At 46.0% G+C, this 24,588-nt stretch overlaps 1 protein-coding gene across 2 annotated transcripts in view; it reads left to right on the forward strand.

Moving 5' to 3' along the window:
- DAPK2 (death associated protein kinase 2) overlaps window positions 1-24,588 on the forward strand; it is a 372,045-nt gene that overhangs the window by 266,096 nt on the left and 81,361 nt on the right. For both annotated transcript variants that reach the window (XM_069222058.1, XM_069222057.1), the window contains exon 4: window positions 93-231. In XM_069222058.1, the coding sequence (XP_069078159.1) occupies window positions 93-231 (139 nt within the window). The remainder of the gene's footprint in view (window positions 1-92; window positions 232-24,588) is intronic.

Raw genomic sequence — 24,588 nt, forward strand, 5'->3', positions numbered from 1 at the left:
GGCTTTTTTTGTCAGTTTGCCGCCTCGTATGTCCCAATAACTCATAGAAGTGCTGATGAAAACGCTCAGTCCCCTTTGTTTTTGTTTTCCAGGGTGTCTGGAGGCGAGCTCTTCGACTTCCTGGCACAGAAGGAGTCTCTGAGCGAGGAGGAGGCCACGAGATTCATCAAGCAGATTTTGGACGGTGTTAATTACCTCCACACCAAGAAGATCGCGCACTTTGACCTGAAGGTAAGCCCCGCCGGTGGAGCTGGAAACAGTCGGCCATCTTTGGTTGCAAAGGGATACCCGAGTTATTAAAGCGCCCTTTCTTCTGTCACGTGCCCTCGGCCTTCTGCGGTGAGTGACGTGTCATCACGGCGCTTACTCAACACTGACTTCAGGTATGACCTTGGGGAGCGGCCGCCGAAAACAAGCCCCATCTGTCTTTTTGACAAGAATATTGTCCCAGTCCTCGGGAAAGGAATTCAGCGAATGTGGGGGTTTCAGAAATTGTGCTTCGCAAACACCCTTCCCCACCAGGAAGTTGGGCGACTGACCCAGCTGCTTTGGAGACGTCGCGAATCTCAGTCACTCACTCACCTGCTTGCGGTGGACTTTGCTTTCCAGTAGTCACCAGTAACATGGAGCGGAAACATTAGTGGGCAGTAGAGTTCATGGGTGGGAAGGCGAGCATTGCGCCCCAGTCTGCCTATAGGCCAAAGTCACCCTCTGTTCGTGACCTGAGTGCTAGTTTCCTCTGAGTTTAACCCATGTGTAATCATGGGTTCTGCTGGAGTCCTCTATAGGCTGTGCCACGGCTCTTCCTGTTTAATTATGGATTTGCTACCTTTGCCATGTGTATCGTCGCCTGCTGCCTAACCTGCAGATTTTAACAACAAAAAATTGTTTATAGCTCAAACAGATCAAAAGTTGCTAAAAACATCTCAACGTGTGCCGTTCAGTGGAAGGTCCTTTGCAACATGGTCACCTTTCAGCTGCATATTGCTGTCTTTAGTTTTTGGACGGGTACTAATGAGGTGAAATCTTTGCCCACACATTTTACCACGAGTAAAAAATGATAAAATAATAAAGTAATACCATCACAAAATGCGCCGCGTAATTTGGACCTCCCCTATTGGATAATTCCAGTGGCCTTGTCTATTGGCAGGGCTACAGGAATTAGGTGATTCTGCAGATGTTGTCTTTTCTGCATAATTATGGACTTACCACATTTGCCACATAATCCTTCACCTGATGCATAATCTGCAGATTGTAACAAAAAAAATTTGTTTCCACCTCAAACGGATCAGCAGTTACTAAAAATGTGGCAGCATGTGTTCCCGCACAGTGGAAGGCCATTCGCAAAGGTTGACTATCATCTTTCTGCTGCTTATTGCTGTTTTTGCTTGTTAAAGTAGTACTAATGAGTAGAGGTGGGCGAGCCACTGAAAGCTCGAGCCAGGCTTGCGTCTGAAGACTGGCTCAGGTTCAGCTCGAGATCCTGTTGGAACCTCGAGCCCATAACAAGCCAAGCTTTCATGTGGCTTGTGCCGGCCTCCTCTCCCTGGCCTGCAAATGGTGTTACAGCCAGAACTGCTAACTTTGGAACTTGAGAACCAGGTTTGAGTCTCGGTTCAACATCCTGTGATTCTGTGCAAATCTTAATCATACATGCCAACATTTTAGGACAGGGAAGTGGGAGATTTTGCAACAGAAACCGGGAGAATGTAATTTCCCCATTGACTTCTATTGAAGACGATGCAATTTCAGGCGGGAGACAGCTAAAATAAAGACATTTTTGGCTTCAAAAATTATGAATCTCCCGTCTGAATTGGGTCTATTGGAATGTATGCTCCATCTCCCCATGCCTATAAGTAATGAATGTGACTTTGTGTAATGTAACTGGTGCTCATGTAAAGTGCTCCAGTGCCTTCGAGTCGACGTCACACTATAAAAAAACTGAAGCACAATGACAAGATAAGAAAAAGATGCAAAATTAAACATCCTACCCGTATATATGTCTACAGTTTAATTTAATTTGGAAATGTGTGTTGAGACATTAGCACATGAATTCAAGCTCGATTGGCTTTGGCACTGTATGTTCTGTACGGCATCCCAATTCTGACCACAATTGTCTTTCTCACGAAATCAGTAGACCACTAATCCATACGCTGCCACTCTGTGAATAGTTTTTAGATTTGTAGACCCTCTAGTTTCTCCGTTTTGCAGACATAACTGGATCCCCTCCACTTTGATGAAGTACACCATTGCCTTCCCCCTCCCTTCTCCCTAAGTGTAGCAATAGCTCATCCTCCTTGACTTAACTGTTAAATATTGATGGCACATCGGCATCTTGCAAGTTGAGCAGGGTGGAGTCTATTGCCTCCTGAAATGGAAGCAGAAACCATAAGATAATATTTTTAAAAAGCGAGGTGCTTCACTAATTCCTGCACGCCATCAGATGCCAAGAGTGGGATGTTACTGAAAAAGCAGGCATGGTACAGCCACTGTCATGGACATCCTTAAGTTTTAGGTGAAGGTGGTGTTTTTTCAATCTCTGTATTTTTAACACGACCGTGTCACATTTATTTCATTGTTAACCATCAATACACCAGTGCCCGGATGATCCATATCAGCAATGCCGCATGGAGTATGAAACCAAGAATGCAATGCCACATCCAGTGCTTAAGTTGTAAATAAAAACATGCTGGTGCCCAAAGCCCTCCTCTTAAACACGCGGCTGCTGCAATTAAATGTAGGAACACGGAATACTACTGCAGTGTAATCCTGAAGCCATCTCGGTCCACTTCAATCCATTTAAAGCCACTCCCCGCCCCTTCAGCTCATTCCATAAGCTTTCTGCTTTCTCCCATTGTGACGCTTTTTTGTTTTTCCCTTCCTCCGTCTTTCCCATACGTGTCTTTTGCTCGCAGCAAATGCCTGAGGCAGAAGAATAAGCCCCGGCCCGCAAAAATAAGTGCCGGTGCTCAGCACTGGCAACAACAAGCACAAATTAAGCACTGGCCACATCACAGGTTAGAAAGTTTCCCTTAAGCACACCACTCTGGTCAAGGCATATCAAGTCATGGGTCATTTTCAAATAATTATTCCATTACCACTATCTGCTTTCTTCTTTTTTAGTTTTTACTGAAACATCACCATGTACCATAGGACTTCTAGTTTCACATTTTACACCATAAGGAGAGATTGTAATTTTTACAGACAGAGGGGTTTTAGATCATATGCCTTTTTCTTTATGCATTTCATACCCCTTAACCGTCATTAATAAAGTTTCTCTGAGTCAGATTTTCATACAGGGGGCATGCAGTGTAGAGAAAAAGATAGCACTCCTCCACCAGTCATGCAAAGCTAACAATCATTGTCAATAGATAACCTATAATGTTTGCTTGTCTGATGATGTCATCATGAGTTAAGGGACCTATTGTAACATCATTCACTGAATGGCCCCATTGTAATATAATACGGTGCATCACATTGATGTGTGTGAATTAATGGAAAAAACAAAAAATTGAGAAACCACATTAGAGGAAACTGAATCATGGAAAACCAATTTTAAGGAATAACAAGTTTAAGGAAACACAAATAATTCAAAATTAAAGAAAACATTTTAAAGGAAAGATAACTTTAAAGAAAATATTTAAATTACATTCAGCTTCAGTTTAGTTTCAGTGTAGTGAGTTTAGGGGCAGGGATGGGTGCTGTTTAGGAGTGATGAGGGGCTTTAGGGGTTAGGGAGGAGTGGAGTTCAGGCAAAGAAGGAGCTTTATGGGGGTCAGGAATGGGTGGAGTTTGAGGTGGCATAAGGTTGATAGTTAAGGTGAATGTAGAGGTGAGTTTAGAGGCGGTGAGGGTTTTTTAAGATTTGGTAATGGGTAGAGTTTAGCGGTGGTATTGTGTTCTTAGGATTCGGAATGGGTGAAGTTTGCTAGTGGTTTTTCAGGGATCTAGGATGGATGGAGGTCATGAGCAGAAATAGTTTTAGGGTTCAGGGATAGGAGGAGTTTAGGGTGCTGATTGGTTTAAGGGGTCAAAGATGAGTGAAGTTTTGGGGTGGTGAGGGGCTTTCGGGTTAGGGATAGGTGGGGAGTTTTAAGGGTTCAGGGATGGGTGACGTTTAGGTGTAGAAAGGATTTTTAGGGTTCAGATATGGATGGAATTTAGAAGTAGTGAGGAGATTTGGGGTTCAGGGATGGGTGGAGTTGAGGGTAGCAATGGCTATTAAGGTTCAGGGATAAGTGTAACTTAGGGGTCAGGATGGTTGGAGTTCAGGGGTGTAATCAGCTTTTAGTGTTCAGTAATGGGTGGAATTTAGGGGTCCGGTGTGTGTAGTTAAGGGCATGGTGAGGGATTTTAAAAGGGCAGGGATGGATGGTGTTGAGAGGTGGTGGGGGCTCAGTAAATTAAAAAGCATTTGGTGTAATTGTTTGACAATGTAAAATATATAAATCCAAAATAATATCCACTATAGTAAAGCACTGAAATAAGTACCTTTGGCAATAATGTTTCTTAAAGTAGGACCTGCAACTATTGCAGTTACACCTTAAAAAATAAGCATGTAATAGCCAACTGTGTAAAAAAGACCTTCTAAGAATTGGGTTCCATGAAATCGTGAATGCCATTCATATTGCAAATTTCCATTACACGATTTAAGTGAAATGGCTTCTTAGTAATGGTATTATATGAAATTGTTTTCCTATGAAATCACATACAACCTAACAGAGCATTGTATTGTCAAGCCTGTAACCATTCCTCTAACATTTCTTCTCAACCTTTCTTCGCAATCCATGTGAAAACGAATGCCCTTCATGAAAGCTTTACTTTCACATTTTGCATTAGTGCGCCAACCGTCCAGTTGGAAATTACATGCCTCATTGTCACCCCCCCAAGGGGGCCGAAATACATAGGGCATCAGACATACTCTCCCAGCAAATGGTTCAATAATGCTCCAATTGATAAAATCAAAGACACGTAGAAGTGATGCTAAAGAACAGCAAGATGTATCTTCCCAAAGCCTTTCTTTGTTATCCAAAACCACGCCCGCCCCCTTGCAACACAAGTGATGCCAATCTCTGCATGTTCTGACAAGAGTCCCTTGTGGTCACAGACATGCACAAAAACAAAGGTTTTTAAAATGAAGGAAATAGCTTTGACTTTACATGATGTACATGATGTAGCATAATGAGGTTTAATACATACCGCAAATGGGATCGAAACCCCAGAATGATTAGCAAATGTGTTTTTATTGACTAAGTGGAGAATGGAGTGCTGCTGTGCTGGTAATGGGCTTTAATGGACTATAACCATGGCTAACAGGGGATCTTTTTCATTGTTGCTATTCTCTCACTCACAAGTGACCTCTTTGAGATGTTTCTTTGCACCACATGGGTTAGAGGGCTCTGAACACTGACATGGCTTCAGTCTCTTTCTGTTCCTTCTGTTGGAAGGACTACAATATGCTCTGTTGATTGTGTTATTCTGGACATTTTGTCATATTTCCATAATTAGTTTTATTTCACACCTTTTTCTTATCTTGTCATTGTGCTTCATTTCGGTGTTCTTTAACTTTCAAAGCTGCACAAAGGAATTGCTGATAAAAACAAGCATTGGCAATGCCAGTAGGTCTGGCCTTTTGGAGCTGCTGACTTTGCCAATACTTTTTATCAGTGCTGAGCAGCATCAGTAAAAAGCAATGCACAAAAGGGAGACATCTGGAAAACACATGCTCTCTGATGGAGGGATTAACCAAAAAGTAAAAAGTAGTTTCTTGAAAGCGAGCAGTGAATGGACACGAGTCAGCCAGTAAAGAGGATGGTAAAGAACCTATGCACCTAGGAAGCGACAGAGGGAGACGGACAAGGGGAGCCATTGAATAAGAACAAAGCAAATGAGTGTGACTATGAAGCCAACCAGTAGTAAGCAATGGGTTATATATAAGCCCTTGTAAGTTCTTCGTAAGTTGACAATTGGTATTTTGCAACCAGACAGCTTGTGCCGACTATTGGGCTCAACCTAACAAACATTGGCAAAGCAGGTAGTCCTCACATTTATAATGAGAGTTTCGATCTGATGTTTTTGTCATTGTTTGTTAAGCATTATTTAAAAACAAAATAAGAGAAACACATTTAAAAATACTGATGGAAAAACAAACACATATTTTGTGGCATCTCAGAACTGTACATTGAATTTAATGGTTTCAATACTTATTAAAGGCATGGTGTATTTTCCAAATACTTTTCACTGTGGAAAGTCCGTCAGAATGTAAAGTGAAACGCTTGCTAAGGGCTAATTTGGTCATCTGTAGTAGCCCAGGAGCCAGATTTATAGGCCTCTAGGAGTAGTGTCATGTTAAATACACCTTCTGCCTAAGACACCTGCTGAATGCGTACAGCTGATGGCTATTCCCTTGTGCCTTAAATAGCTTTGCATGCCTAAGCATATGCTTTCAAGCAATATGTGGAATGCAGGAGCTAAAACAAAAACAACCCTTAAAGCCTACTTGTAGGAAAATGCCACTGTTGGCATGGTTACCCCCTAACATTTTGCATTTTTTTGATGCCAGCTTTGATTGAAAGTGTGCTGGGACCCTGCTAACCAGGCCCCAGATCCAGTGTTCTTTCCCAAAAACTGTACCTTTGTCTCCGCAATTGGCACAGCCCTGGCACACAGTTAAGTCCCTTGTAAAAGTTACCCCTGATACTAAGGGCCCTGTGGCTAGGGAAGGTCTTTAAGGGCTGCAGCATGTATTATGCCACCCTGGGGACCCCTCACTCAGCACATGCACACTGCCTCACAGCTTGTGTGTGCTGGTGGGGAGAAAAAGACTAAGTCAACATGGCACTCCCCTCAGAGTGCCATGTCCACAACCCACTGCCTGTGGCATAGGTAAGTCACCCTTCTAGCAGGCCTTGCATCCCTAAGGCTGGGTGCACTATACCACAGGTGAGGGCATAACTGCATGAGCTCTATGCCCCTTCAGTGTATAAGCCAATTCTTAGACATTGTAAGTGCAGGGTAGCCATATAGAGTATATGGTCTGGGAGTTTGTCAATCACGAACTCCACAGTTCCATGATGGCGACACTGAATACTGGGAAGTTTGGTATCAAACTTCTCAGCACAATAAATTCACACTGATGCCAGTGTGGGATTTATTGAGAAATGCACACAGAGGGCATCTTAGAGGTACCCCTTGCATGCCAGCCCAACTGCTAGTGCTAGGTGTACCGGTCTCTGCCAGCCTGCCACTTCCAGACCAGCTTCTGGCCACATGGGGTGAGTGCCTTTGTGCACCAGGAACAAAGCCTGTCCTGGGTGGAGGTGCTTCACACCTACTCCTGCAGGAACTGTAACACCTGGCGGTGAACCTCAAAGGCTCAAGCCTGGTGTTACAGCGCCCTAGGGCACTCCAGCTAGTGGAGATGGCCGTCCCCCAGACACAGCCCCCACCTTTGGCGGCAAGTGCGGGGAGATAATGAAATAAACAAGGAAGAGTCACCCCCTCAGCCCGGTCCACCCCTAAGGTGACCAGAGCTGAAGCGACCCCATCCTTAGAAAATCCTCCATCTTGTTTTGGAGGATTTAGCCCAATAGGAATAAGGATGTACAAGGAGGGTGTCGCCCCCCACGGGACAGTAGCCACTGGCTACTGCCCTCCAGCCCTAACACACCCCTAAATTTAGTATTTAGGGTCGACCCTGAACCCAGGAAATCAGATTCCTGGCAACCTACATAGAAGAAGAACTGCCTGGCTGAAAAACCCTGCAGAGAAGAAGGAAGACGACAACTGCTTAGGCCCCAGCCCTACCAGCCTGTCTCAAACTTCAAAGAACCTGCACCAGCGATGCATCCTGCGGGCCCAGCTACCTCTGCTGACTCAGAGGACTGCCCTGCAACTACAAAGGATCAAGAACTCCCGTGGACAGCGGACCTGTCCATCCAAGCAGGAAGAAACTATCTTTAAAGGGACTCTCACCTCACTCCAGAAGTGTGAGTCCCCATCACTCTGCACCCGACGCCCCGGCCCGTGTCCAGAGAAACTAATGACCCAGAGAGGATCCCCAGGCGACTCTGACGACGTGTCCACCCTGGGATAACCTCTCTGCACCTCCATGACGATGCCTGCAGAGGGAATCCCGAGGACCCCCTATCTGCAACTGCCCGGGACGAAGAAATCCGACGCCTGGAAGAAGCACTGCACCCGCACAGCCCAGGCCCGTGAAGAACTGACCACCACTGCAGCAGTGACCAACAGGCGGCCCTCACCCTTGCCCAGTCAATGGCTGGCCCGTGAAGCCACCCTGTGCCCTGAGTGCAACGTCTAAGTGACCCCCGGGTCCCTCCATTGAAATCTATTGCAAACCTGACACCCTGTTTGCCCACTGCACCCGGTCACCCCTGTGCCGCTGAGGGTGTGTTTTGTGTGCCTACTTGGGACCCCCGTGTTCTACTAAACCCCCTGGTCTGCTCCCTGAGGCTGCAGGTACTTACCTGCCAGCAGACTGGAACCGGAGCAACCCCAGTCTCCATAGGCGCCCATGTTATTTTGGCTCTTCTTTGACCTCTGCACCTGACTGGCCCTGTGTTGCTGGTGCTGGGTGTTTGGGATTCACTTGAACCCCGAACGCTGGGCTACCTATGCTCTGGAGACTGAATTTGTAAGTGCTTTACTTGCCACATTAAACTAACTGTACTTACCTCCCCAGGGACTGTTGAATTTTGCACTGTGTCCACTTTTAAAATAGCTTATTGCCATTTTATGACAAACTGTGTACATTACTGTTTTGATTCAAAGTCCTATCTATACCTATGCAAAGTACCTTACATGCAATGTACTTACCTGCAATTTGAATCTTGTGGTTCTAAAATAAATTAAGAAAATAATATGTTTCCATGTAAAAACCTATTGGCCTGGAGTTAAGTCATTGAGTGTGTGTTCTCATTTATTGCTTTCGTGTGTACAACAAATGCTTAACACTACCCTCTGAAAAGGCCTAACTGCTCGACCACACTACCACAAATAGAGCATTAGTATTATCTATTACTGCCTCTGCCAAGCCTCTTGGGGAGCCTTGGACTATGTGCACACTATCTGTCGCTTTGAGATAGTATATACTCTTCAGCCATACACCAGCAAAAATATCCTTGGTATGCTTTTTGTAGTGTATTTATAGACAAGCTGGCAGGAGTGGGGAGCAGCACAGCTCAGGGGGCGTTTAAGAGGGGGATGCAACATGTGAGGGAGACAGCTAGAATATACACACATGCTAATCAAAATAGGAAAAAGTAGTTCCCTAATTGTGAACATTGGAAGGATACCATTTAGCCAATCAAAAGAATTTTAAGGAGTCTATGGTCCACAGGAGAGGCAAACACATGAAGAGGAAGACAAGCCAAGGAATAGTAAGCAACCTATTGTGATTGACAATAAAGCACCAATCTGAACAGCTTGTGTTGTCGAGTAGGCTCGACCTCATGCACATTTTTAGAAAAGCATAATGCCAAGTAGCCATAAAAACTCATTGAACCTCTGAATGTTCATTTTAATTACTTTAAAAAGGTTGCAACTATTTGAATGCTATCCTTCAATTGTTTAACCTTTAGCACATTGATACAATTTTACCCCTGAACATACTTTCTTTGGCAGGTTTATTGGCCTTGTAATCATAATTTACACAAATAGGTCTCTTATAGGACGTTTCCTCCTGCACCTGCCTTCTTTGACAGCTTTCTTGACAATGTCATCATAACAGTAACTAATAATATGTCATTTACAAGGCATCACAGTACAGCTTTGCCCATATGCTCTGATTACCCAGTTAAGTGGCACATAATCACAAAAGGCTGAGTAGGCCTTGCAGAGTTTGAAACGCGTGGCTTGAGGGGCAGAAACAGACGTCAGCAGAAAGCGCTTAACTCACTGAGCAACTTTATTGAAATCAGAGAGTCTGGAAGTGTCTGAACGTCCTTCTCTGACCATAGTCTTTGAGATCATTATCTGAGGGCACAGAAAGGAAGTAAACCGATCATGCGATTGGTGTAAAATTTCACACTGATCTGGCTTCACCACTAAAAAAATGAGAACATTTAAAGTAAGACGCAGCAAAACTGCAATACTGCAGCTGACGAGACTGGCTCGGCGAGTCAAAGAAGTGCCTAGACCATGTACTAGTGGATGAAGGAACATACTTTGCATTAAGTGAAAACTGTGATCCTACAATTGTGAGGATACTGAGTAGGTCACATGCAGGAGGTGCAGGAGTATGAAACGCCCTTGCCACCACGGAAAAGCAAAAAGTTGATCCTACATAGATCCCACATCTGACCTCTCAATTTAAGACTGTGGTCACGGGTGGCAATGTTCATCTGTACTGGCTCCGAAAATTCCTTTGGTTTCTTCAGACTGACTATTTAGATGAGGTGACGAGTTGCCTGTTGGTGGTACATGCGGACATCTGCAATAAAATCTGGATCTAACTGCGCAAAACGTTCATTGAGATCAAAGCTTCCAGAGCCGGGCTGCCTGAATGCACCTCACCCTGCCAAAACCAACCCTGGGAGCCCTCTGCTGGCTTTCAGTGGGGTTAGGGAACACATTCAAAATACTTTGGACATGCCCAAGGCATGCTGAAGGAAAGGCTTGGATACCTACAGAAACTCATACACTATGAGATTCCACCTAGACTACGTTTCCAGATATCTTAGAAAACTGAACTGTTTGCAAAGGGTTTTGGCTGAAGACCAGCAACTCAAGAGGCAGGAATACTGGACAGCAGGTTCCACCTTGCATAAGGTTGGATTCTAACTGCAGTTCTTAATTCAGACCCTCATGTACAGCCTAGTGCTTTTATGTAGCCATAAGATGCCATGTAATGCTCTATAAAATTCACACTTGTATAACGCACTAATCACCCGTTAGGGTCTCAAAGCGCTGTATGCATACCGCTGTGAAACCCCTCCTGGCTTTTCCCTGTGAGGTGCCCACTCCTGGACAACCCCAGGCATCCAAGCACTGTCAGGGCCCTTGTGGAGATTAAGTAAGCTATTGCCCAGAGTTAGACCTATTAATTAGATTAGGCACTTGAGATGAGAATTATCTGGTCCAAGGGAATTGAGCCCAAGACCCGGCAAGGAAACCCTGGTCCGGGCCAGATCTCTGCATCAGGGTCTGCCCTCTAACCATTGTGCCACACTTCTCCACATATAAAACTCATCAATGAACAAACATTTAAATGTTTATTGCTTTATGTCTCTAAGCAGCCCTGACTGGGGCTGTAGTAATTTTATTTGGAAGAAGGTTGTCTAATTGTTGTTTGAAATAAAAGTAAAATAAAAGTTCTGACCTTCAACCTGTCTCCCAGCGCCACATTTTGTTTGGAAAATTGTGTGTTATCGGTTGATAAATGTTCCTGCTGAGATTTTTCTAGTCACACCTAACTTGAAAGGACACCACAGTTCCAAAACAAGGAAGGAGGGTCAGGGGAAACCTGTAGGGTGCTGGTCACAAAGACATGCATTCAGTATGTATACTCACAAGCAGGACAATTTACAGTGAGCATTGAAGTCTTGTGGCTCTGACTTGAATATCCCTTTAATATAATGCACCCCTGAAAGCCCCATAGCATGTTCTAGTAGAGGGTGCCCTCCACTCAACCGGTGAACGCATGATGTCCTATAGGAGTAGAGGGCTCTAGTGTGGCCTAATTGCAAACCAGGCCAGACCTAACCTAATGTTCTTGGGAAAAGTGTAAATGGTTCTATGTTAGCCAATCTAGTTAAGGTTTAGGGGAAGGCTATGAGCCAGTAGTGACAGATTAAAATAAACAGCTGTAAGAGAGGTAGGTGATACCAAATGGTTACTGTTTAAATCACCCACGCTTCATTGTTGTTGCCAAAAAAATGTAATTGTACTTTCCCAGTAACCCTCCGCAATAATGTGTCCTAAAAGCTTCTTCTTACTGAATGGTGTCCCCAGATACCTATTCCCCACCCCTGTACCTGCCTAAAGCCATGCCCCAGTATTTTTGGAGAGGTAACGTGGCCATACGTGGCCATACCTCGGTGCCCCCTCCCCCCTCCCCCACAGCACGTGCTGTCCTAAGCAGCCCCCGGATGCTGTGGGCATTCTCGGTGTGCTCATGTGTACGTGTTGGAAGCTAACAAGGCAAAGGACAGCACTCGTTGTGATGTTGTCAAAGGGGTGAATATGTTCCCTCTGCGTCAACTCTGTAATGAGAGTGAGTCATGAGATAAGGGAGGGAGCTTGTAGCAGAGTGACACAAAGCTGCGGGCACACAAAGACTGTAGATCATTGTTTCATAGGGTGAGAGCAGGCCACCTGCCTTCAGGCTCTCGTGTCCTTTTCACGCACAGCCCATGCTTTGCTGTGCGTCCTTGGGTGATAGTGTGTGCACGCGCCTCACCGCGTGGGCCTGCCCTGCTGTGCTGAGTGGGTTTATGTGCCCGGATCACCCCGGATTGAAAACCTGCTCTGTGTACGTTGTGTTTGCTTGTGTCAGTCTGCGCTCAGTGTGTTTCTACACGTGCCAGTCTGCTAAAGGTGTGTGTATGTCACCCACGGTCATGTCTGCCACTCTTCGGAGTGAGTTTGTGAGCGTGCCAAGACAGGCTGGGGGGTTTATGCGTGCGGTACTGTTTGTTAATGTTTCCCTCGCCCTGGAATGAATGTGCCCGTTTTCTTGCGCAGAGTGTGCCCGGGTGTCACCCTTTACTGAACGTTTGTGGTAATTAATATAGAACACAAGCTGTTAAGTGAGTGGCGATCACAGGGTGTTAAGAATGTGGCCCTCAACGCTGAATATTTCACACTGAACATCTTTGTGGCGTAGGACTTGAAAATGAACCCCACTCTGTGTTGAGTGACTCTCACGTGCGCATGTGGGCCAACCAGCTCTGAATTTGTCTATAGATGTCACACTTTACAGAATGCCTCCGTTTCTTATTGTGATACGCGTGTGTGTTGCGTTGTGTTGACTCTAAATGTCAAACTGGTGAATCCGACGGTCACTGTAAATGTTTTTTGTGGACGTACTTTCGAGACAAGTTGAAGCAGAGCCATAACACTGGCTTCTGCAGCCTTGCGGCCCAAGGGGGGCCCAACCTTCCAGGGGACCCATTCAGCCCAAAACCTATGAATAATTGTGAGACATTGGAGACTCAGGAGCCCCTTATCACATTCTGTAGGGGCCACACCATTTAGAGGTCCCCCCTGAGTTACCATTCAAATGAAGCAGGATATCTCCAGCTTTCGGACGTTTATCCAACAAGGGTACCTAATTCATGTCAATAGTTTCAAGTGCTTCTGACTTCTTTATACTAAGTGCCAAAGTGGGGACCAGTAATCAAGTCCGAGTGAAGTGAACCAGAATGTGTCTGTTCCACACTGGCCTGAATCTGAGCATCACACCAGGTTGGATGTGTTCCCTTCTGACCCTTTGTGCCACAGGTATGCCTGGCACAGTCGATTGGATGTATGACATTGGGCTGAATGTGCGTGTAATACGGCTGTAATGTGTCTGTCGCGTTGTGCATAATATGTGTCACTTTCTTCAGCTGGCGAGTGTCACAGTGTGGTGTGCACGTTTTTGTGTTGCACTACATTGAATGTGTGCTTGTTTACCACACTGTGCACCAGACTATGCAGAATATATGTCGTGATGTACTGGATATGTCAGTGTCACACTGTGCTGAATGTGTCAGGCTGCTCCGGATGTGCAGGTGTGACTTTGTGATGAATGTGGCTATGTTGCATTATGCTCAGTGTGTTGCTTTATCGCTGTGCTAAGTGCTTGTCTGTCTCCCTTTGTGCTGAATGGGTCTCTGTTACTGGGTTCAGTGTGTGTTCCACAAAATCCTGATTATGCCTGTCGTACTCTGCTGGAAGAATCTGTAGCTTGCTGTGGCAAGCATGCCTGCCACACTGTGCTGTGTGTATCTGCATCTCACTGATGCAAGCATGCCTGCCACACTGTGCTGGGTGTACCTGCATCTCACCGACGCAAGCAATCCCGCCACACTCTGCTGTGTGTATCTGCATCTCACTGACGCAAGCATGCCCGCCACACTGTGTGTATCTGCATCTCACTGATGCAAGCATGCCCGCCACACTGTGCTGTGTGTATCTGCATCTCACTGACACAAGCATGCCCGCCACACTCTGCTGTGTGTATCTGTATCTCACTGACGCAAGCATGCCTGCCACACTGTGCTGGGTGTATCTGTATCTCACCGAGGCAAGCATGCCTGCCACACACTGCTGTGTGTACCTGCATCTCACTGAGGCAAGCATGCCCGCCACACTGTGCTGTGTGTATCTGCATCTCACTGATGCAAGCATGCCTGCCACACTGTGCTGGGTGTACCTGCATCTCACCGATGCAAGCATACCCGCCACACTGTGCTGTGTGTATCTGCATCTCACCAAGGCAAGCATGCCTGCCACACTTTCCAGGGTGTATCTGCATCTCACCAAGGCAAGCATGCCTGCCACTCTGTCCAGGGTGTATTTGCATCTCACCGAGGCAAGCATGCCTGCCAGACTGTGCTGGGTGTATCTGCATCTCACCGACGCAAGCATGCCTGCCACACTGTGCTGGGTGTATCTGCATCTCACGGACGCACGCATGCCTGCCACACTGTGCTTGGTGTATCTGCATCTCACAGACGCAAGCATGCCTGCACAGTGTGATGGGTGCATCTGTGTCTCCCTGGGGCAAGCATGCCTGTCACACCATGCTGGATGCATTGGTATCCCACTGTGTCAAGAGTGCCTGTCATACTGTGCCAGATCCATGTGTAGCCAACTTCAGCATGCATGCCTGTCACACGTGCCTGATGCACATGTATCCCGCTGTGGCAGGTGTTCCTGTAACATTGTATTAAATGTTTCTATATCCCATTGTGGTAAGTGCGAGTGCAACACTATGCTTGCTGGATGTCTCTGTACCCCACTGTGGCAAGCGTGCCTGTTGCACTGTGCGGACGCATGTCTCCCACTGTGGCAAGCGTGTCTGTCATATTGTGCAGGGTGTCTCTGTATCCTACTGTGCATTCCCCTGTGTGTGCCTGTCACACTGTGCTTGGTGCATGGGCATCCCACTATGTCAAGCGTGCCTGCCACACTGTGCTAGATGTCTCTGTCTCTCACTGTTTAAAGAGTGTCTGTTACACTGTGCTGGACGCATCCCTGTTCCACTGTGCGAAGTGTTCCTGTCACACCATGCTGAATATCTCTGTATCCCACTGTGCTTTCCACTGTGTGTGCCTGTCACACTGTGCTTGGTGCATGGGCATCCCACTAGGTCAAGCGTGCCTGCCACACTGTGCTAGATGTCTCTGTCTCTCACTGTTTAAAGAGTGTCTGTTACACTGTGCTGGACGCATCCCTGTTCCACTGTGCGAAGTGTTCCTGTCACACCATGCTGAATATCTCTGTATCCCACTGTGCTTTCCACTGTGCGTGCCTGTCACACTGTGCTTGGTGCATGGGTATCCCACTATGTCAAGCGTGCCTGCCACACTGTGCTAGATGTCTCTGTCTCTCACTGTTTAAAGAGTGTCTGTTACACTGTGCTGGACGCATCCCTATTCCACTGTGCGAAGCGTTCCTGTCACACCATGCTGAAAATCTCTGTATCCCACTGTGCTTTCCACTGTGCGTGCCTGTCACACTGTGTTTGATGCATGGGTATACCACTTTGTCAGGCATGCCTGTCACACTGTGTTTGATGCATGGGTATACCACTTTGTCAAGCATGCCTGTCACACTGTGTTTGATGCATGGGTATACCACTTTGTCAGGCATGCCTGTCACACTGTGTTTGATGCATGGGTATCCCACTATGTCAAGCGTGCCTGTCACACTGTGCTTGTTGCATGGGTATCCCGCTATGTCAAGCGTGCCTGTCACACTGTGCTTGGTGCATGGGTATCCCACTATGTCAAGCATGCCTGTCGCACTGTGCTGGACGCATCCCTATTACACTGTGCGAAGCGTTCCTGTCACACCATGCTGAAAATCTCTGTATCCCACTGTGCTTTCCACTGTGCGTGCCTGTCACACTGTGTTTGATGCATGGGTATACCACTTTGTCAGGCATGCCTGTCACACTGTGTTTGATGCATGGGTATACCACTTTGTCAAGCATGCCTGTCACACTGTGTTTGATGCATGGGTATCCCACTATGTCAAGCGTGCCTGTCACACTGTGCTTGTTGCATGGGTATCCCGCTATGTCAAGCGTGCCTGTCACACTGTGCTTGGTGCATGGGTATCCCACTATGTCAAGCATGCCTGTCGCACTGTGCTGGATGCATCTCTATCCCACTGTGGCATGTGTGCCTGCTGCAATGTGCTGGATGCATCTGTATCCCGCTGTGGCAAGTGTCCCTGCAACACTGTGCTAGATGTCTCTGTCTCTCACTGTGGCAAGAGTGTCTATTACACTGTGCTGGTTGTATCTATTCCACTGTGGCAAACGTTCCTGTCACACGATGCTTAATATCTCTGTATCCCTCTGCGCGTGCCTGTCACACTGTGCTTGGTGCATGGGTATCCCACTATGTCAAGCGTGCCTGTCACACTGTGCTGGATGCATGGGCATCCCACTGTGGCAAGCGCGTCTGTCGCACTGTCCTTGATGTCTCTGTCTCTCACTGTTTAAAGAGTGTCTGTTACACTGTGCTGGGCGCATCCCTATTCCACTGTGGCAAGCGTTCCTGTCACACCATGCTGAATATCTCTGTATCCCACTGTGCATTCCACTGTGCGTGCCTGTCACACTGTATTTGATGCATGGGTACCCCACTATGTCAAGCGTGCCTGTCACACTGTGTTTGATGCATGGGTACCCCACTATGTCAAGCGTGCCTGTCACACTGTGTTTGATGCATGGGTATCCCACTATGTCAAGCGTGCCTGTCACACTGTATTTGATGCATGGGTATCCCACTATGTCAAGCGTGCCTGTCACACTGTGCTGGATGCATCTCTGTCCCACTGTGGCGAGTGTTCCTGTCACACCATGCTGAATATCTCTGTATCCCACTGTGCGTGCCTGTCACACTGTGCATCTCTGTCCCACTGGGGCAAGCGTGCCTGTCACACTGTGCTGGGTGCATCTCTGTTCCACTGTGGCGAGTGTTCCTGTCACACCATGCTGAATATCTCTTATCCCACTGTGCGTGCTTGTCACACTGTGCTGGGTGCATCTCTGTCCCACTATGGCAAGCGTGCCTGTCACACTGCTGGGTGCATCTCTGTCCCACTGTGGCGAGTGTTCCTTTCACACCATGCTGAATATCTCTGTATCCCACTGTGCATGCCTGTCACACTGTGCTGGGTGCATCTCTGTCCCACTGTGGCGAGTGTTCCTGTCACACCATGCTGAATATCTCTGTATCCCACTGTGCATGCCTGTCACACTGTGCTGTGTGCATCTCTGTCCCACTGTGGCAAGCGTCCCTGTCACACTGTGCTAGGTGCATCTCTGTCCCACTGTGGCGAGTGTTCCTGTCACACCATGCTGAATATCTCTGTATCCCACTGTGCGTGCCTGTCACACTGTGCTTGGTCCATGGGTATCCCACTATGTCCAGCGTGTCTGTCACACTGTGCTGGATGCATGGGTATCCCACTGTGGCAAGAGTGCCTGTCGGACTGTGCTGGATGCATGGGTATCCCACTGTGGCAAGCGTGCCTGTCGCACTGTGCTGGATGCATGGGTATCCCACTGTGGCAAGCGTGCCTGTCGCACTTTGCTGGGTGCATCTCTATCCCACTGTGGCGAGTGTTCCTGCCACACTGTGCTGGTGATCCTGTATCCCACTGTGGTGAGTGTGCCTGCAACACTGTGCTAGATGTCTCTGTCTCTCACCGTGGCAAGTCTCTGTTACACTGTGCTGGATGCATCTCTATTCCACTGTCGCGAGTGTGCATGCAACACTGTGCTGGTGAACCTGTATCCCAGTGTGGTGAGTGTGCCTGCCACACTGTGGTGAGTGTGCCTGCCACACTGTGCTGGTGATCCTGTATCCCACTGTGGTGAGTGTGCCTGCAACACTGTGCTAGATGTCTCTGTCTCTCACTGTGGCAAGTGTCTGTTACACTGTGCTGGATCCATCCCTATTCCACTGTCGCGAGTGTGCCTGCCACACTGTGCTGGTGAACCTGTATCCCACTGTGGCGAGTATGCCTGCCACGCTGTGCTGGTGATCCTGTATCCCACTGTGGTGAGTGTGCATGCAACACTGTGCTAGATGTCTCTGTCCCTCACCGTGGCAAGTCTCTGTTACACTGTGCTGGATGCATCTCTATTCCACTGTGGCGAGTGTGCATGCAACACTGTGCTGGTGAACCTGTATCCCAGTGTGGTGAGTGTGCCTGCCACACTGTGCTGGTGAACCTGTATCCCTCTGTGGTGAGTGTGCCTGCAACACTGTGCTGGATGTCTCTGTCTCTCACTGTGGCAAGTGTCTGTTACACTGTGCTGGATGCATCCCTATTCCACTGTGGCGAGTGTGCATGCAACACTGTGCTGGTGAACCTGTATCCCAGTGTGGTGAGTGTGCCTGCAACACTGTGCTAGATGTCTCTGTGTCTCACTGTGGCAAGTGTGCCTGTCACACCATGCTGAATATCTCTGTATCCCACAATGACAAGTGCCTCCCACACTGTGCTGGAACTTCACACTTTACTGATATGTTTGTGCCACACTAAACTGTGTATGTGGGTATGTCACAACGTGCAAAATATGTCTGTTACACTGAAATTGACATGCTTATCACACAGAATGACCGTCGGTCTCTTTCTGTCTATGACTCACTTCTGAGTGTGTGTAAGAGAGGTTCGCATTGTGCAGAAGTTTCCCCAATGGGCTAAAACAGAAAGCTGCAAGGTTGAGCTGAAGGGGCAGGGTGTGACTGTAAATGAATTAAAGAGGCGCCAGATGGCTTCAGGATTACGCTGCCTCAGTATACCGTGTTCGCACATTTAATCGCAGTAGCCGCGTGTTTCGGAGGAGACCTTTGGGCACCGGGACGTTTTTATTTACAAATTAAGCACTGGAGAGCAAGCGTTTGCCTCTGGACCACATACAAAGATAAACCCAACTGTGGAGATTCCCACGCACCAGGCTTCAGCGTTTCTGAGGCCTGACTGCACGCCCGAGAGACCAGGCTACATCCTTAAACAGCGAACAAGTGAGAGCCAGTGGCATCCGCAGCACTGGATAAAAGCGAGAGCCGATCCATTAGAAGAGTGTGGAAGTAAGCCAAGAAAACATGCTCCCGTGAATAGCGTGCCTTGAATCAGCAGGGATGACAAACCACACACACTTAATTAAGACAACAAAGAGGGCCTAGCATCGCACAAAAAACATTTGTTGCCACAAATCTCAACTTCCGGAGGCATGGGAGAGTGATTTTTTTGTGAAGGCTTTGGGGTTTTTTGTTGCTCACTCTTGTCCGTTTTCTTTCTTGATTAATTTAATGCTTGGTTTGTGTTCCTGGCAGTTCTGCACACTGCATCAGTGGAAGCGCTTTTTGGAGTTAATTGACCCGAATTACTTCAAGTGAAGCAGACCCACCCTCCTCTGCCCAACTGTGCATGCTAACACTTCAGCTCTTTGTTAGTTGTAGAGTTACAGCCATGACTATTGAAGCATTTTATATAGAAACACACACATGGAATAACTGTGCATTGGAATAATGCAACCCAATGTCCAGCTGGAGCTTTTTTTTTCCCTCTGCAGTAAGCACATTTTTTCCCCCAAAGAGAAACATCTTTCCCTACATACCCATAAATGTTAGTGATTTGTTGTTTCGCTTTCCACCCGCCATAGAAATATACAATTCTGATAATATATGTTTGTGGCTGCCAACATTTGTTACACAGACTTACATGTCATCTTGCTCTGCTGAAGTTTATCAGGAGTGTAATGGTTGATCAATCACCCACCAAAAAGAAATCAAGTAGTATTGACTTAGAAAATGACACAGGTTTAGTTTCATGAATTAGGGAGGCCTTCCAGCATGGAGCTTCAGATCCAGCGATGCTTCTTCAGGTGGTGTTTCTGGTAATGCGAAACTTCCAAATTAAAAGTGTCAGTCCAATGCAAATTATTAACTTAAACATAAAGTTATTTTGAAGGGCGAAAGCAGCACTGTTGACATGTTTCCTGTCCACTTTCTGCCCCTTCCTCACTAATCCTCCATGTTTGCCTCTGCCTCCAGTAGGGCCATGGAGAGAAAATGCCTAAGCCTGTTCTGACATTTGTGCCTTTTGGGTAACATAACTGATCCTAGTCCCTCAAAATAGCCTGTGCTGTATTTGCCAGTGAGGCGATGGATTAAAAGCTCATACTAACCTGAACAAAATATCTTCCCATCCAAAGTAATATAATGTATATACACTAAGGGCCTTATTACGAATACGACGGTCCATGGACCACTGTACTCGTGGTGGCGGTTGGACTCCTGCAACCTTGGCAGTCCATCCACCGCATTACGATGGTGGCAGTTGCACCTTTAGCACACCACCGCCAGCCCAGGATCAGAAGTCACAATGGGTTGGCAGCAGTGCAAGTCGTGGTCAGCCATGGCGGTGCAGAGTTCGGTACCGACGTGCTGATTACGACTTGCCTTTCCGCCGGCCTTTCCATGGCAGGAACCCCACCACGGAAAGGCCGGCGGAAGGGCAGGGACGAGGCGCCCCCTTCAGCTCCCTCAGAATGCAATGGCAGACTGTGCATTCCAACGGCACCGGGGGTACTGCCTGTGCAACGGCATTGGCCTCAGCTCCGCTGGCTGGGCTGGCAGGAACATTGTGATATGGCAGTGGGGAGGCCGTCGGCTTGGCGGCAGCCTCCCCACCTCCGTTTTCGCAGTCCGGTGCTCGGGCCGCCAATTTCTTAATGAGGCCCTAAATCTTTAATCAGGGTGTCCACAATCAACTACTACGTCACAGAATTCTTACTCCCAGATATTTTACATCCAATACCAGAGCTTTATGATGAATATATTTTCTTTTGAATTGTGAAGTAAGAGTCATGTAGCCAGTTTTTAAATATATGCTCGTTTACTGGAAGTGTGACAGATATTCCAGCCACAAACAGTGTTGTGCTGACAAAGCCAGTGCAGACATGGTTTGTTTGGCATACTGTCAAAACCATCATTGAGTGTCTCAACCAACAGCTTTGCTGGTTACTTTCACTTACAGGCGTGCCTCTATAGCTTTAAATTAACCCAGAGTCTGTCACAGTTAATTCCACTGCCTATCAGTGGAGTCTTAGGCAAAGGTGAGGCAAACAAAAGAGGAGTGCCTCTTTTCTTTCCTGTGTTATTGGGCTTAGCATGAGTAAACAACACCTCTCGAATGAAAAGGTTGTCTAAATGGACAAATACAGTACAAAGTTTGTAATTATCTTTAGAAAGCAGAAAAGTATTGTGTCTGTTCAGTTTTGATAGTAATATGCAATGAAAGCAAAATGGAAAAGCCTTGTGGAAATGATTTGTGAAGGAAATTTCTTCCTTCAGGTTACTCCCTTCTACACCTCGTTAAATCCCCAGAAAGCACAGGATATTGCACTGCTGTCTGTCTTCAAGAGCTGCTATCTTCGTAGTTTACATCTTGAAATGGGGCCATGAGCCTTGCCTCTCATGCCTTATATTTTTTGGAAACTATTCAGTTGTCTCCTACCATAGTCTTCATTTCTTCAAATGGATATTTAACTAGCCTATTTTTAATATATTTGGCTGAACGGTTCTTTATAGAATTGATTGGTTTCCAGGTGTGTGATTTTGCAGTTTTGCCTTACTGATTATCAATAGGATGTTTAATTAGTTCAGAAATATGTGGGGACATATTTACAAGAATGACCTTATGCTCCACTTTTCTTGCATCGCCCTGCGCCCCCCCTCCCCACGACACGATGTGTGCACCGTATTTACAATATGGCACACGATGGCACATATTAGGACGATCGCTTCAAAAGTTTGACACTATTATGGCGCTTTGCAGGATTAGAGCCAAAAAAATCCTGCAAAGTCAAGAGAGGCCCATTGAAAACAATGGCAGCGTCACGTCAACGCCTGCTTCAGGCAGGCGTTAAATATTTCGCCAAAAATGGCACAGTAAAAGCTTGTAAATTTCACTGCGCCATTTTTTTGGACCTCCCAGTGGGGGCGGGGGGAACGACCTCCTTGCATACATTATTCCTGGCATGCATTGCGCCACTTTGTAAGTATGGTGCAGGGAAATGGCCTTCTTAACTCCACATCAGCGTAAAAAAAGAAATATGTTAGTATGGGGGAGGGGCCACAAGGGGCTTGTAAATTTGCCCCGTTTTAAGAATACTGGAACTGCTGGTACTCTAGGAATTTCATGCTAGTTTTATATTTTAGTACTTAGAGATATATTTGTGGTAGTCTTGTGAATTCAGGTCATGGAATGCCTGAAAAGAGGTTACTTTATTAGACGGTGCAAATTAAAACATTGTATTTTACAAATTAATTATTTCAACACTTGGAGTCTTTGTTAATTAAGCTTTTTAGCACTCCATAAGATATGTAACTTTTAACTTCTTTTGCAAAGTATAGTTTGGGTGCTATAGCTAATCTCAAAAGTACAGCTGTAGTTCAGAAATGTTCTGAAAGATGAAGGGCTAACTTTGTGATGCTGTAATTCAAACATGTCACCTATTGGGTTATACAAGATGTCAGCAGCAAGAACCTAACTTGGTGAGCCATCATGCTGGCGTATAGAACGAGATGAAATATTATTTAGACTATAGGTCATGATCTACAATACAAACAAGCAGCACAAACCTTCAAGTGCATTGTACTGAAGTATGATTTATGTTTGCAGCTCTGTAATTGAATGATTATATTATCGTGTTTTTAGGTAGTCATCACAGCCATGCATTTATCGCAATGAAACAGGATCTAGCTCTGTAAAGCGTAATATATAGTGCACTACCCTACTAGAGGGCATACTCCTTCAATAACAATAATATAGATACTTGATTCCCCAAAAAGTATATACTTGAAACAACACAATATCACGAGGTAGTTAGTACCACAATCAAATTATTAATGCATGTTAAGCATTACAACTGAGGTAAAGTGTCTATTAAAGCAAAAAGTTAACTTCTGAGTGAGATAGAAGTATAAATTGTAGAGACTATCATATTGTATTATTTAAAATATCCTAGTACCATACCTACAAATATAAGCCATTGCGACTAAAGAAAAGTGGAAATAAAAGGGAATTGTACATTTCAGAATGAGACAATTATTTGCCAACTACTTTTGTAAACTTCCCAGGGGTCCTCTGGAGTCATCACAATGCTTTGAAGCATGGGAACTGACAATGGTGTTATTGCAATAAGCCAGTGGCCTTGGAGGCTGCACCGACATTGGTGTTACACACAGTAAGGTAAAGGAGGACCCATGTTAACTTTGTTATTTAAGGGACTATCGTAGCATTCATCAATTAATTTATCTTAATAAAGCAGGCTGAACATGCCCCCCCCATCCCAGTATTCAGATGGGCTTGAAGAAACTGTGGGGGATGCTCAGGTGATGTGCTCTAATAGGGAAGTGCTATTGCATGTCACTGTGGAAATGCTGCATTCATCACGTTATAGGATTGGACCCGAATTTGACATAACGTGTCACTCCGGTGAGTTTTCACTTGTGTAAGAAGGCCCCGCACGAAACGTGCATGCCTGTCCTTGACTAACCTGTTATTCGCAGAAATGTCGCATTTTTCTTCGAGGCTGGAGGGCATGTCTGCGCCCTGCACAACAGTAACCAGAATAACTTTGAAAACAATCTGGAAATAGGCGTCTGAAAGAAACAGAGAAACCAGTTTCCAGCTTAGGTCTGTAGAGGCTAGCTTGATGCCAGAGTTCATGGCTAATTGGTGATTATGTAAATGGCTCTGACTTCGATACTCTGACTTTAATTTGATCTCCTAGGTATATTATGAAGATATAGTATAAGCCTCCTTTTAGATATTAGAAAAATAGGGGCACAACAAACATTTGCAGCATTAATCTATTTTAAATTGATACATACCTGCCACCTAGTGGCTGGATCCAGAATAGCAAAGAGTTTTTAAAGGTTATAAAAACAATCAAGTAAAATGGTACTTAGGTTTGTTTTCATACAATTAAAATCTTTGTTTCCATCAGACTTCAGAATTACAAAAATGTGCTTCTTGTTTGCTTTCCTAACTGCGGAACGTGTATAGTTCATGTACAGGTACTTACCTTCTGTTGTGTGTTACAAATAGTGACACCCTACAGACTTTCTTTCACACCCTCTTTACCCCAGAACAATTGCCACATAATTCATTTTGCTTTTCTTTCTCAGACTGCAGAGTGATAGTAACTCCAATTCCCAGGTTAAAAAATAAGCCGGATTTTGTCAGAGGACATAGCCTAACATGTGACTTCTGTCTTTGAATGGGAGTAAATGTGACAAAAAAAATAATTGAAAGGGAACTTTATGTATTGATAGCTCAAACTTTTTCGAGCCACCAAAAACCGGTTTAGGACCCACCAATGGG

Source organism: Pleurodeles waltl, chromosome 3_1 (assembly GCF_031143425.1).
Source record: "Pleurodeles waltl isolate 20211129_DDA chromosome 3_1, aPleWal1.hap1.20221129, whole genome shotgun sequence".
Taxonomy (NCBI): Eukaryota; Metazoa; Chordata; class Amphibia; order Caudata; family Salamandridae; genus Pleurodeles; species Pleurodeles waltl.